The 15,166-nt window shown below is 41.1% G+C and overlaps 1 protein-coding gene across 1 annotated transcript; it reads left to right on the forward strand.

Annotated features, from left to right (window-relative positions):
* Nucleotides 1-8,322: 8,322 nt before the first annotated feature.
* HRH1 (histamine receptor H1) lies at nt 8,323-9,771 on the forward strand. The gene has a single exon (XM_066617342.1). It carries the CDS (start codon nt 8,323-8,325, stop codon nt 9,769-9,771), a length of 1,449 nt encoding a protein of 482 aa, XP_066473439.1.
* Nucleotides 9,772-15,166: the final 5,395 nt, after the last annotated feature.

The following is a 15,166-nucleotide window of genomic DNA, read 5'->3' on the forward strand; positions in this document are numbered from 1 at the left end:
AGAGAAGAATGACAAAACACTTTTCCATCTGTGATGAATACCAAAGAAATGGTTACCCTAGCAACAATAAGCATATGAACACTGCAAAATATTCACCAGTTAGTGTAGTATCTATTCACCAGTATGCTTCAGTAATCTGTTCAGTACAAATAACTGTTAAGCTACCATTCTAAATACATTTGGGGCTAAGGCAAGTGGAATCGATTTTTGTGGTTAGCCAAGTATATGCATAACTTTGAGCAGTTTCGTTTCTGCTGAAATTAATTTGAATTGATCACAGACGAGTTGGGCTTATGAACAAATGTGTTTAAACAAGAGAGGTTTATGAACAACTGTAGATTTTAATCTGCATAAAAGCAGTTCTCTGAAGTGGACCACACAACCTTTTAGATATGCCACAATTCTGAAATAACTGTTGATGACAAGAAAATGAGGAACACTGAGAATTATTCAAAAACAATAATAGTTCCTGTTTTTATGGGACTCTTCTTACAAAATCCTCTCATTATCAGGGCTTGTGAAAAGTGTCAGAGGTCCCAGGTTAACTCTTGAGTTGCACGGGGACCTTTGATAAATAATACCTTTTAAGTTTAAAGGTCCTGTCTTCACAGCTACATGAGAAAGGGAGTGGTATCTCTTTCAGGAAATCCCAGCTGTATGCACACACAGCCTCCTCCCTTCAGGAAGGTATAAAGGACATGACTTGATGTCCTGTCTCCATGTTGCCAAGACCCTAAGATGAGAGTATTCAGAAACCACTGCCCTTTCCTTTTTTTGGTAAACTACAGAAGAACAGCCATCTCTGCAAGTTGCCAATGGTGCTGAGGTGTTCAGTGTTCAGATAGCAGCTGGAGCATAACCACCAGAGCCAATCACCCTGTTATTTTCTTTCTTCTCCTGACCTCCATGAATTGGCTTTCCCAGAGCCCCCTGAATAGTCACTGGGCCCTCTGAGGAAGTCCAGTTATGGATTTGGAGGGTGGAAGAATACAGCAATGGCACAAGTTGTCAGTTGAGTGAGTCATGCTACTGCCTACCTGTTTTTGCATTGGGAAGCTTCAGGGGTCAGCTGAGTGGGCCCTCAGCAGTCTGTGGTCACTCAGATAGTGTCCACCCTGGCTGGCCCCTGACATCAGCTTTGCATAGTACTATCCATTCACACTATTCGCTCCTTTCATGTATTACTCTTTAATAGTTACTAACATAGGGATGAGTGACTCAACTTGGAAGACTTGGACTCGAGTCACCAAACATGCATTTTTGGTAACTCATGTGGACTCAAGCTATGCTTGCTTTGAAACCAGAAGTGACTCAGGTCTCAGGAGTTTTTTTTCAGGAACAAGTAGAGACATCACTTCACTTGGAGTCTCTCTGTGTGTGCTTGCTTACTTTTTTTTTGCGACTTCCAAAGGACCTCCTGGGCGATCTGGAGCCACATTCAAACCAGCACAAGCAAGAGAATTGGAGAGAGGATAGGTTGGCTTTGGGGCAGGGGAGGAGGAAGGTTTTGTTTACAGGGCCTGCCTGCCTGCTGGCCGATTCTGTCCCCCCCATGCTACCTGTCCCCTAGTGCTTGCAAACTGGGATGCCTCCTCCTCCCTCCCTGTAGGTCTGTCTGGGTGGAAGCGGGAGTTGTGATGGAATTGGGGGTTCATGACTGGGGTTTGTCAGGAACTGACTGGATTGGTGCTTTCTGCACTTCTGTCCTCACTCAAAGAACAGCAGAAAGAAAGATGGGAGGGAGACATCAGAGGAGTGTTAAATGAGTCAACTCTCTCTCTCTCTCTCTCTCTCTCTCTCTCTCTCTCTCTCTCTCTCTCTCACCAGCAGCTCTGTCTTTTCTGGAGAGCTGTGCCTGACTTGTTTGCCAAAAAGACTTGCAATTAAACAGAGTCCCAGAAATGCTCAGGACAAGTCCTGATGGTTGTCCCTTGAGCACAAGTCAAGTTAAAAGAAGAGGAACTAGAGTTGAGCCATGGTGCATTGGCTCATTCCTGCTAACACACAGTTATCTCAGCCTCTGATAGTGCAGTAAGACAGAGAATTTCCAAGACTTTTTATGAAGATTCCTATTTTTGTGCAGACTTGTGGGAAAAACAAACATTTGAAGCATGCTAATTAATAGCAAGGAACATTAATTCGTATCTGAAATAGTTTCCAGTGCCAAATCTCTCTCCTTTGCATTGGTACATAAAAACATTAATGCAAGCATTTTATACCTCTACAGCCCAATCCTATGGAAGCTTCAGGGGAGCTTCAGGGGTTCCAGCAGCATACAGTACTTTCTGACAGTTGCAAAACAAACACACCAGAGTGTGTGGGCTGGCCGATGCCTGCTGGCCACAATAAGTAAGCCTAGGGGCTGGGAGGGAGACAGAAAAGGGTGGAACAGGGCAGGCATGGCATGGTGGAGTAGGTAAGTGAACATTACTTTTACTTTTCTCCCTATCATGTCATGGTTCCCAGCTGGCCCATAGCATTCAGTGGATCCTGTGCCAGTACTACTGCATGCTACTTGCCAGCTGAAGATAGGATTGGAGTGTAAGATGACCAATCTAAGAGTGAGAGTAAATACAAAAAAAATCAATCCACAGACAGGCAGCAACCAGTCATTGCTATTAAGAATCTTGGGGAAGGCCATAATAAAACCATTTAAATAATCTTCCGATTACCAAAGTTCCCGTGTGTATTCGCTATGTGAGCATGATCTGAGGCCAGATGCTGCTCCGTGCCATATGCCCTGTCATCTGACATCTGGTCCCTGGCAGAGGCTTAAGTGCTAGTTTTGAGCTGTGGTTCCCATACTGTGGTTCTGAGACTCACCAGAGGGTCACTACCCAATTTTTGGTGAATCATGAAACAATAAAGCAGATTAGGCTATATGCAACAAGGGTTAAACAATCTGCTACTTGAGGGGAACACTGCTGCCCAATTGCCATTATAGTCACAGAGGCTTGAGCTGCTGATAAATGGAAACTTTTGTTTAATATGGGTTAAGAACATAAGAACAGCCCCAGATCAGGCTATAGGCCCATCTAGTCCAGCTTCCTGTATCTCACAGCGGCCCACCAAATGCCCCAGGGAGCACACCAGATAACAAGAGACTTGCATCCTGGTGCCCTCCCTTGCATTGGCATTCTGACATAGCCCATTTCTAAAATCAGGAGGCTGCACATACACATCATGGCTTGTAACCCGTAATGGATTTTTCCTCCAGAAACTTGTCCAATCCCCTTTTAAAGGCATCCAGGCCAGATGCCATCACCACATCCTGCGGCAAGGAGTTCCAGACTGACCACACGCTGAGTAAAGAAATATTTTCTTTTGTCTGTCCTAACCCACCCAACACTCAATTTTAGTGGATGTCCCCTGGTTCTGGTGTTATGTGAGAGTGTAAAGAGCATCTCTCTATCCACTTTATCCTTCCCATGCATAATTTGGGTTCTGATGCTGAAAAGTTTGGGAGTATGTATTGTGGTTGGCTGTGACATGTGATCTGTATCCTGCATTCTATTTGGGAAAAGTGCTAGGAAAAAGTGATGGTGGGAAATGGGGTTTTCTGGTGTTTTTTAATAATAATAACAACTAGGTATTTATATACCACCTTTCTGGTCATCGGATTACTCCTCTGACTTTATTCAAGGCGGTTTACATAGGCAGGCATTACTAAATCCCTCAAGGGGATTTTTATAATCATAGAGGTTCTCTCTTTCAAGAACCAACAACATTTCTCCCTATGAGAACCCCTGCTAATTGGGTAAGAGGCACTTTTTCAAGTGGGTGCTCCTTTTTTTAGCAGGGGGAGAGTAACTGGCCCACCTCACCCCAGCACTGTCTGTTCTAGTGGCTGTCTGCTGGTATTCATTTGCATCTTTTTAGATTGTGAGCCCTTTTGGGACAGGGAGCCATTTAGTTATTTGATTTTTCTCTGTAAACCGCTTTGTGAACTTTTAGTTGAAAAGCGGTGTATAAATACTGTTAATAAATTTCAGAATGGATCTTCCTAGTTTGGTCTCACTTCTGGCCTCCAGTTCTCCCACGCAGGCTGACAAGCAGCTCCATCTCTCACATGGAGGGCAGCCAAGATGCTTCTTGCTCACACCAAGAGCAGGTGGAATTACTCAGCTCAGCTTTGTCAGCTGCTTCAAGGTCTCGCCATTCTCAACTGTTCACGGAGCTGCCGGTGTCCTTGAACTGGCAACCTCCTGATGTTATCTTCGGGCTAATGGAGGCTCTACCCTCTAGACCAGACCTCCTGCCCATCCATCTGTGTTGGTTTCTATGGGAATCTAGGGTGCATCCACTGACAGGACTGGAACTGTCCGGGGGGGGGGGGGGCTTCATTGCCACCACTGAAATTGGAGTTACACCAGCATGTCATATCCTATAGTGCTCAGAATGGCATTTCTGGAGTATTGGACTACTCTGTTTCTCTGTTAGTAAATGGAATAATTTAACCACAGGAAAGTACAAATGTACTATCAATGGATGACTGATAGATGTTGTCATGTGAACCATGTAAATTTTGTGTGAACAATGTGTGATCCAGTACTATCTGGAAATACCCACATACAGTCAAATTGCATCTTAACACATATTTAACTTGCACAAATTCAAGTATACACATTTAGCCAAAAAAAGGCAGAGTGATTCTGCCCACCATTCTGCTTACTGAGTATATGCCCCAGAGTGAGCATGACTTGGGGGAATGAATCTGCTGTTCCCTCCCTTATCCCCAAAGGACTTCAGAACCTAACCCTTGGATGTGATGCAAACGGACTCTATCGCTTTAGCATTAATAGTGAAAATCAGGTTGCTCTTGATTCAGTAGTTCATACATTGCAGCCACAGTTATATATTACCTTTTATTAAAACCAATGAGTGTTCCCAGTGCTCACACAACCACATTGTAAATATTAGTTGTCCTAACAAAAGGTGCTATTTTATTGAATGCATATTTTCTACAATGGATGTATTCATCTCCCTTATTGCTAAACATTGGTAGCTGTTGTGCCATTTAATAAGAAGCCCTGTTCCCCTCCAAGTTTCAAACATCATGTGATTATTCCCCAGGAAGACCTATATTTTTGATCACTTTGTTGGTTCTACTGAAGCTTAGTCCAGAAAATGAGGAGAGGCATCTTCTGAATCATTGTACCAGAGGCATAGGAATATTTCTGCTTCACTGCTCAGTCAGGACATAAAAGTAATCACCTCTAATAGGTTTTGATCATTGAGGGCACAATCCTAACCAGGTCTACTCAGAAGTAACTCCTATTTTGTTCAATGGGGCTTACTCTCAGGAAAGTGTGGTTAGGATTGCAGCCTTAGATATTTAATAGCATAATTTATAATTTATCATAATTTACTGAATTTGATTATTGTAAAATTATATAACTTTCTCCATAATGATTAAACAATCATAATCACCGTAATGCTCTCTAGACTCACAAGATGATCCAGTGGACTAACACATCCATGGAAGTCTGACTATTCTTCAGGTTGCAAACACCACTTAAATCCACTGCTGTTTGCTTCATCAGATTCATCAATTCTCATGTATTCACCCTTCTCATCAGATTCACCCTTCTCATGTATTCATATATGATGCCACACTTTCATAATGAGCTGCCCTTTCCTCAGTTTCTTTCCATTGCAGTGTAATACAGTGTCATTATCTGTCTAACACCAAACCTCTATAATTGAGCTACTCCAGCAGAATTGGGTCAGTGCTTGATTTCTTTCGTTTTCAGTACTGCCCCAGTTTTTTGTCAACATTTTCACAAGTTCAAAAACACCAGTAGAGGTGAGACTCATTCATGCTTTTACAACTATTCAGAGGGGCTACAGGTGTCCCCCCGTATCTGCAGGTATATGTTCCAGGCCACCCATGGATATGGAAACCAGAGAAGAAGGAACCTTATCTCTGTGCCCCTCAGTGCACCCATTAACTTTGTTTCGCTTCTTACCTGTAGTGAAAAGCAAAAATATCTCCTCTTTTTACAGAACACTGTACACATGCAAACTTATAGAACAACAAACAGGTAGGCACCTTGGATGCTAGAAGAGATTAATCTAACATTAACAGGATGGAGGAAACTTCCTGCTTCCTGTTAATGTTCTGTCTGTGTCCTTCTAACTTTCAGGCTGCTTGTCTGCATGTCATTCCATAAGCTTGCATGCTCGTAGCAGTCTGTAAAAGGAAGAGACATTTTTGCTTGGTGCCAGCAGTAAGAAGCAAAATAAAATTAATGGGCGCAGGGGCTGCGTACAACTGAGAATAATAGAATCCATGGACACCAGCTCCATGGATTTGGAGGAACACCTGTATGCGGCACAGTTCTTAACAAGGTTTATTTCTGCTTCATATCACTTACATTATTAATTATCTGGGACACTGGTGTTGTTCAATCAGTTTGTCTCTACTACTTCTATTCAAAATGACTTCTGTCTTTGATCTTTTCATCATTTTTTATGTTCTCTGTTTTTCTCTGCTAGTGATACATATTTGTATCCCTCCTGAAATATTTCTGCACATCTAACAATTCCAAAACCAACATTCTTCAAACCTAAATTTCCCTTTTTCAAGTTACACTTGCTCTTCAGAAGTTCCATCTTTCCCTGTGTTCTATGTGATTATATTTTCTTTTACCAAATATTTTATTGCCATACTCCATTGGTTTTTATCCTTGATCTGAACTCTCCAGGTCTATTGCCTTTCAGGCAATCATATTGCAGCATGTGCACATGAAAATGTAAAGAGCTGCATGTCCCAACTACCCTGGTGACACTCACTCACTTGCTATGGGCCTCCATGCAAAATTAAAAATATTTCCTAAACAGTTCCATTGTCCTGGAAAATGCCACATTATATGCTACTGCGGCTAGTACTACAGCTCCCGCAGTGTTTTATCTGCTATGGACTTGCTGTCAAGGCACTCAATACATTTTTCATGAGCCAAAAAGCCACTGTGTTACCTATTCATAGGGTGCCTTCCTGTACGTACTTTTCTATTGGTAAACTCTCTTGTTCACAATGGGACTTATTCCTGAGTAGACAAGTAGTACGTGGTACTTTATAAGAAAATGCATTCTGGTATACAACCTCATTGTGTTTATGGCTTATTTGGTTGACTCACTTTTGGGACTTTGGCTTTGATTTGTCTTCTTCAGGTGTTAACTTGGACACAAATGAAGGCGTGGAGGGGGGATTGATCAGCATTACTCCTGCTGGCCTCGATGCTGGCCTCCATGTTCAAGTATCACATTTGCATGAAATCTGTGCATACGCATTTGAACATGTGTAGGTTTCCTTATGTACAGTCTGGTACTCTGGAAATGAACGGTCTCATTTTGTGGGCAGGATCTACATAATCGTGTCTCTTACATGCACAGAGGTCAGAAGCAGAACCAATGGATGGAACCCCATTCAACCTTCTCCACACATTCATCTGTACCCTGCATACAGAAGGTCCCCAGAATCACTAGTGTAAAGAAATAATGGCAATGCTAGGAAGCACATCTGCCAGTGACCTTGGAATGCTGTTGTTGTCAAACAATCAATGGTCCAATGCAGCATTATGTGTTCATTGAAACAAGAACTGTCTTCACAGTGGTGTCTGATATTTATTTTTTTTCTTCACATTTTTATACCACCCTTTCTCCAGGGAGCTCAGGGCGGTGTACACAGCTGCTTCCCTTTTTGCCCTCACAACAACCATGTGAGGTAGGTGAGGCTGAGAGAAAGTGACTGGCCCAAGGTCACCCAGGACGCTTCATGACTAAGAGGGGATTCAAACCTGGATCTTCCAGGTCTAAGTCCACCTCCCATACCACTGCACCACCCTAGATTGGAAATCTGGGTGCTGTTCTAAAGGCTCTATCCTATCCAATTTTCCAGGGCTGATACACCTGCAATCCAGCCCCAAGGCAAGGGTAAAAAACATTCCCTTACCTTGAGGCCTCTGTGACTGTTCCCCCCCCCCCAACTGCAAAATGCAGCACATGCCCCATTGGTATGGCTGCATCAGCGCTGGACAGGTGGATATGATTGGGCCCTTAGTTATGTTCTTCTTTTGTAAACATTTCTTCCCTCAGTTTACCTATTTCTTACTTTTATCTACCCATCTATAAATATTGTTGATATTTGAAGTCATTTTTCTAAAGTCTGGTCTGTTATTCATAATTTATTTTATTTTCCAGATTCTCTAGAGTACCTGGGAAGAACCTCAGCAAGACCACTCAGTGAACAAGACTGAAATGATATTCATTTCATGGCTTTAGGGTTTTTCCCTCACTGGTTTAGGAAAAAGTTAAAAAAAAATGTCTGTGATGAACCAAACCGTGCACCAGAATTCATCAAGGATACATTCTGTTCCTCTAGGACTGGTCTTGGGTGGCATCTCATTGATCACAGTTGTCATGAATATTTTGGTTCTATATGCAGTGAAAATAGAAAAGAAACTGCACACAGTTGGCAATCTTTACATTGTCAGTCTTTCATGTGCAGACCTTATAGTTGGTGCAGCTGTCATGCCACTAAACATTGTGTACTTGTTGAAGAGAGACCTAATAGATAGAAACATTTGCCTGTTTTGGTTGTCAGTGGATTATGTGGCTAGCACAGCCTCCATATTCAGTCTCTTTGTACTCTGCATAGATCGTTACCGTTCTATCCAGCAGCCACTAAAATATCTCAGATACCGGACCAAAACTAGAGCTTCTATAATGATTTCTACATCTTGGCTGCTCTCTTTTTTGTGGGTAATTCCAATTCTTGGTTGGCGAAGCTTCACCAATAACAGCAGCACCACAATTGACAAGGGGACTAATGATACAAACTTATGTGAAACAGATTTTAGCAGCATCATCTGGTTTAAAATACTGACGGCCATGGTCAACTTTTATGTGCCATCACTAATGATGCTGTGGTTCTATGCAAAAATATACAAGGCAGTTCGAAGGCATTATCAGCATCGAAAGCTCATCAATGGATCCTGTATATCTGCCTCAGAAAAGTCCATTGTAAACAATGGAAAGCCACATGAAATGCAAAAGATTTCTTCCAGGGGTACAAATAAAACTACAGAATATCCCTATAATGAAAATGACAACCTGATGGAGGTCAAACATCAACGAAGCAGCTGTGTTAAAATGCCAGCTGTTTCTCATCGAGAAGATGGTAGTGACACTTTGAAGCCTACTTGCTTTCCTTCAACCAATGGACAGAATGACAGAAAGGTAGACAATATGGACAAAAAGTGTGCCCATGTCAAGAAAGACATTCAGAATACAGAGATGCCTTGCACCCAAAACTATGATTTAAGCAGAGTATCAGATGAACATATCTTTACCAAGAGACTTTCCAGTAGAAATGACGATGATCTTGCTCTTGATCAAAGTTCTTACACTGAAGGGTGTTTCCTGCAGTATCACAATAACAAAGACCACACAAGTCTTAGTTACTTGAAAAAGACATGGAGGAGAATGCGTGCTTATTCCACAAACTACAGTCAAGGGCTGCATATAAACAGAGACAGAAAAGCAGCCAAACAGTTGGGTTGTATAATGGCAGCCTTTATGCTGTGCTGGAGTCCATATTTTGTATTATTTATGGTCATGGCCTTCTGTAAAGGCTATCAAAATATTCAATTACATATGTTCACCATTTGGCTTGGCTATGTGAACTCAACATTAAATCCATTTATATACCCACTCTGTAATGAGAACTTTAAAAAGACTTTCAAAAAGATCCTTCATATTAAAACCTAAATTATCTTTGGAGAATATTGTATTAGAGGAATAAAGTTAGCAGCAACCTATTGATATGAAAAATACTTTCCAGTACTGTTTTATAAGGAAATATAGCAACAGACGCAACAAATTTTAGAAGATCCTGGGGAAAAGGAGAAATAGAAGGAAGCACATTCTTTCCTATACAAAACATGCTTAAGTTGTGAATTTTGTTTTAGGAAGAAGCTCACCAGGACTTCTGCAACCTTGAATTTCAATCTTAGGATTGCTGTTGTTTTTTTTTTGGTTTTTTTTTGGGGGGGGGGGGGAGAACAAGACTTTTGAGACAGAATGAAATACAAAGCCAAAATGGATGTTTCTGTGTTAAATTCAGTGCTCAGTTTGTTTACAACTGGTTGTCCAGTTTTGTGTACAATTGCTTTGTTTGACTGGGGTCTATTTTTAGAGAAATCACAAAGGTACACTCTTTGATGCAATCTAGAGACAGGTAGACACAACGGGAATCATTTAGTTGCCCTTTGAAATGGTATGTCCCAGAACACTTGGGGAAACCCTGATAAAAACTACAATTCAGAAACAAATTCCATGTCTTTGAATTGCATTCACTATCATCTGACTGTACTCTGTGTTTTCAAGTGAATGAAGAATGTATTTGAAACATGCATCACTTGCAGACATGCTGTTTAATGAATATATGATGCTAGAACTTGATGAGAATATATACTCTGTTACTTTTCCCCTGAAATTTTAAGGGCTCCACCCTTCATTTAGGTATAGACAATATAAAACAATGAGCCCTATCCTATCCTACAGTGGCCCAGAGTGTGTAGCACTGCCAACAGATCATGCACTGTATGCTATAGGCTGTCTGAGGTAAGTAAAGGTAACTTATAGATGTAAGTAAAAAAACAAACAAACCCTTACCTCTCTGTAGGCTGCTTGTCTCCTTGGATGTATGTCAACCCTTTAGAGGAGACCCGGGAGGCAGTCCTGGGATTTGAAGGGGGGATAGGTCTCAGTATGGATGGCTGGCACAGAGGTGCCTGGGGCAAGCCCAGTCAGCTAACATGATCGGTGCCCAACAAGCAAGCACTCCCAGGCTCACTGCAAGGCACCTGAGTTTCAGACAGCCTGCCAGATAATGGACCAACAATGCGGCCATGTAGCCACAGCTGCAACAACCTGCTACCATACAGGATCAGGGCTTGTGATGGGAGTAACACACCATGTTAAGGGCAGGAAAGGGGTGGGGTGGAGACCTGTATATAAAGATTCTCAAGCAGCTGATGAGGAGCTCAGTAAAGTGTAGGCATCAGCCTTGTGAAGGTGGCTGCCTGTGATCCCTGGGAGGAGAAAGCAGAAGGAGGAAGCTGGGTGGTTCAACTCCCTTCCCTGGACACATCTGAGGCTGCTTGGGCTTCTCTTTGCACTGCTGAGCAAGGCCTTCAGTCTACATCCTGGACACATCTCCCTTGCTGTGAGTGATGTACTCGATCAAATGGCTAGCACCGAAGGCCCCAACTGCCTGGACTGTACATATAACATACAGAGTTCAAAGATTTCATCATCATCATTACACCTTTACTGGCATAATAGACTTACAATACACACATGCACACATATAAAACAAAAAACAGTTAAAAAAGAACACCCTAACCTTCCTTATATTGGCATTTAACTGCCTCCTCTTAATACAGGTGTGTGTGATACTTTATCTTATCCCTGTTGTTATGTGATTTGTCATTAAGTGAACATTCAGTCCAATCTATTACCTTTGTTGTGCAAACATACACTACCTGCCAGACAGTAGCTGGCTGCATAGTCTATTAAAGTTAGATTGCCTCTTCTTTGCATTAAGAGCCTCTCTGTCATATAAACAGACACTCTGCTGCAGGCTATAGGAGAAGCAATTGCCTCATTAAGAGCATCTTTATTGTGCTTTCACCACTGTCATATATGTGGTCTGTTATTAAGTGAATGGTTGTTAAGTGACGCGTGCCTGTAATTGAATTCAATAGAGATGCCACATTTGCAGAGATGTCTTCATTTCCCCCTGAAAGGATAAACCATATTTTTTCCCGAATCAGCCCAACCTGCCCTCCTGTCAAGAAGACCCTCAAGAAAGGCTGAATGGAGGTCCTTATAAAAGGAACAATATAGGATCATGTGTTGTAAGGATTCTACCACACCTAAGGAACAAACACTTGTTTTTGCCTCCAGAGGAATTCCTCTGAATCTACCATATAGCACCTCAGAGGGCATAGCATTACTTCTTGTAAGGGAGAGGACTCTACATTCAGTAGGGTTTTTTTGTTTTTTTTTAAGTAAAAGTATTTAGCCATGTGTCCACAACTAACCAGGAGATGCAGATGTAGCGGTGAGCAAATCTTACTAGCAGCACTCAGCAAATCTTGCTGTTCAATATCTAGTAGTCTGCATTTAATCAGATGGTAAGTTTGCTCCAATTTGAAAGAGCCGAAAATATCTAAATCAAGGCCCATAGTTGTCATTTTCCTTTCAAAAAGGAGCATCTTCTTGGGAGGCTCCAGTTCTTGTAGGAGATGAACAAGCAGGTTATTCAGACCAGAAGTACAGTGCGTTTTAAGCCAATATTTGAGAAATCTTAACCAGGCCACTGACTCCAACCAAAGTAGATCTGCTTCGAGGCAGAGCACCACATAAGGTACATAACCTGGCATACCAAGGATTTTGGATCCGCTCCAAGGAGCAATCCCAAATGCTCATCCAAATTGGAACTCTGTATAGAACTTGGGGAGTAATTTTAGCTGTGAATAACTTGAGGGTTGCTGGAACATAAGAATTACCTCTATTTTAGAAAAAACGTATAGTTGCTTGGGCTGTGTTCTTGGCATTGTCTCTAATTGCTCTGCACTGGGGGATCCAAGAGCGTTTATAATGAAAAATAGAGTTTATAATAGAGAGTTTATAGTATTTAAGTTGATTTACATGTTCTATTTTATTACCTCCAATATTCCAATTAAACAATTTTTTTTACCAAAGATTTAGCATGCTGCCTTATATGTTTTTGATATTACGCACACTCATTTCCACCACATTGTATATGTGCTAGTGGGAAAAGAAAATTGTTTTTTGTTTTTTTGTTCTGCTTTCCTTTTTGTTTTCACTCTTGTAAGTGATGAATGATGTACATTTTCTTTCTTTTGAAGAACTGAAAAATTGTGTCATTCAGTGTTACACATATGCTTTCCACCAAAGGGCATGTTTCTTTTCAATCAATTTCTGAAAAGGCTGGGCCATTGTATGCACATTCCATGAAAAATTACACCAAACTTCCAGAAACAAAAAGCAATGATTCAGTGAATGCAGGAAGCAGTACTAGTTTCAATGAAGCATTTAACTCTTTGTGAAGGGAATAGCTTAAAATATACACAAATGGCTAGGATTGAGCCCTCAGTCTCTTTAAAATGTATATGACTTACCACTGAATATACATGCATAGTCTTGGACAATAAGTGTGCTACCCATGGGCAATTGGTCTCATGACAAAATGCAGCGACACACACACATTCTGTGGGTTGTATCCAAAGGTTTCCTTCTTCCTGTGGAAGTACTCCACAAGGACTCCTTTCACAGAAGGAAGGAAATACAGCTCAGTAGTTGGGATACAGCTCAGTAGTTCCAAATTGAGAACTTGCAGAGCAATCTTAAATGTTTAAATCCAATTATTTTTCAAGAATGCTTGCATAGGATTGTAACCATAGTGCAAAAAAGCACAAAGGGTTTGAAGGGTGATAATCAAATAACCCAGTTATGAGCAAATTTTGTTAATGCTGAAAACATTTTAAAGTCTTCTCTCAAAAACTCACAGCACAATCCTATGCCCCAGTACCAGCACTGATGCAGCTGCATTAGAAAGGCATGTACTACATCCTGTGGTGGTGGTGGTGGGATGATGTGAAGGCAAATGGGAGGTAAGTAAAACTATTTGCATACCTTTGCATAAGCTCTGGTGTTGCCTATGGGTCTCCTTGGACATATACCACCTATTTTGGTGGTGTATGTCCAGGAAGGGGCAGGGAGATTTTCAAAAGAGACAAGATCAGGCAAGTGGCATTGCCACTAAATTCACCCACCCTCCCCCAGAATGCCCTGTTCCATCCCCTCCCCAGTCATGATCCACCTTCCTCCTCCCCCATGATGGTTTATCTGCTCTAGAGCAGGTTGTATTTGTACAATATGTTCTATAATTTTATCAAATGTAGCAATGACAAAAAATTAATAATATTTACTCCAATGGCATGATTGCAAGAATTTTGAAATACTGTATATTCTATTCCACTTCAAGCAATTGTTAGGGATGTTAAGACCGCCGATGCAATGTAGAATTATTCCAAGTTATAATAGTAATTAAAGAAAATTTGAGCTACACATGTTTATATCACAGGTAGTATGGTACTTGTGAGCAATCATTTTAAAAATTAGAAGAGTTAAAAGAAACCATTGACTGATGAATAGAATAGACAGTGGTTCTCAAACTTTTAGCACCAGCACTCATTTTTTAGAATGAAAATCTGTCAGGACCCTCCAGAAGTGATGTCATGATCAGAAGTTACATCATCAAGCAGGAAAAATTTTAACAATCCTAGGCTGCGATCCTATCCACACTTACCCAGGAGTAAGCCCCATTGACTACCTTTGTTAAAAGCATATATACATAGTAGCCTGTTAAAAGTATGGATCTGTAACATTTCACCAAATGCAGTCATGTACCATGGTAGCATCAAGTCTAATGTATTAAAAATAAAATATTAAAATGAATGGGGACCCACCTGAAATTGGCTTGTGACCCACCTAGTGGGTCCCAACCCACAGTTTGAGAAATACTGGCAATAGGAAGATATGCATTGTGAGTGGAAAACATTCATCAAGTACTGGAATAGAAATAATCCCTTGGAAAACACACAAGCATGGACCTTTCCAGTGTTTTAAAGTAAAATGTTTATAGTTCACAGGCATAGATGGTTTAACTCCTGTATATTGTAATCTAGTGATATGAGATTGTACATAATAAATACTGTTTACTGTGCATTAAGCTTATTAAAAATAATTTAACAGCAGTTGACAAAACGTTCTCAAATTATTATTTCTGACAGTCGTTTAGTCTTCTTCTGAACATTGTGTGCAAGGCTGAATATTTTATTCTTGAAATGGTCAAGTATCCAAGTCTTATTTGCTATAGGAATATTCAAATATATAACTAAGGGCACAATCCTAACCCCTTATGTCAGTGCTTTCCAGCACTGGCATAGCAGTCCCAATGGGACGTATGCTGCATCCTGCAGTTGGGTGTCACTCATGGAGGCCTCCTCAAAGTAAGGGAATGTTTGTTCTCTTACCTCAGAGCTACACTGGCCCTTATGCCAGTGCTGGA

This window comes from Tiliqua scincoides, chromosome 2, assembly GCF_035046505.1.
Source record: "Tiliqua scincoides isolate rTilSci1 chromosome 2, rTilSci1.hap2, whole genome shotgun sequence".
NCBI lineage: Eukaryota > Metazoa > Chordata > Lepidosauria > Squamata > Scincidae > Tiliqua > Tiliqua scincoides.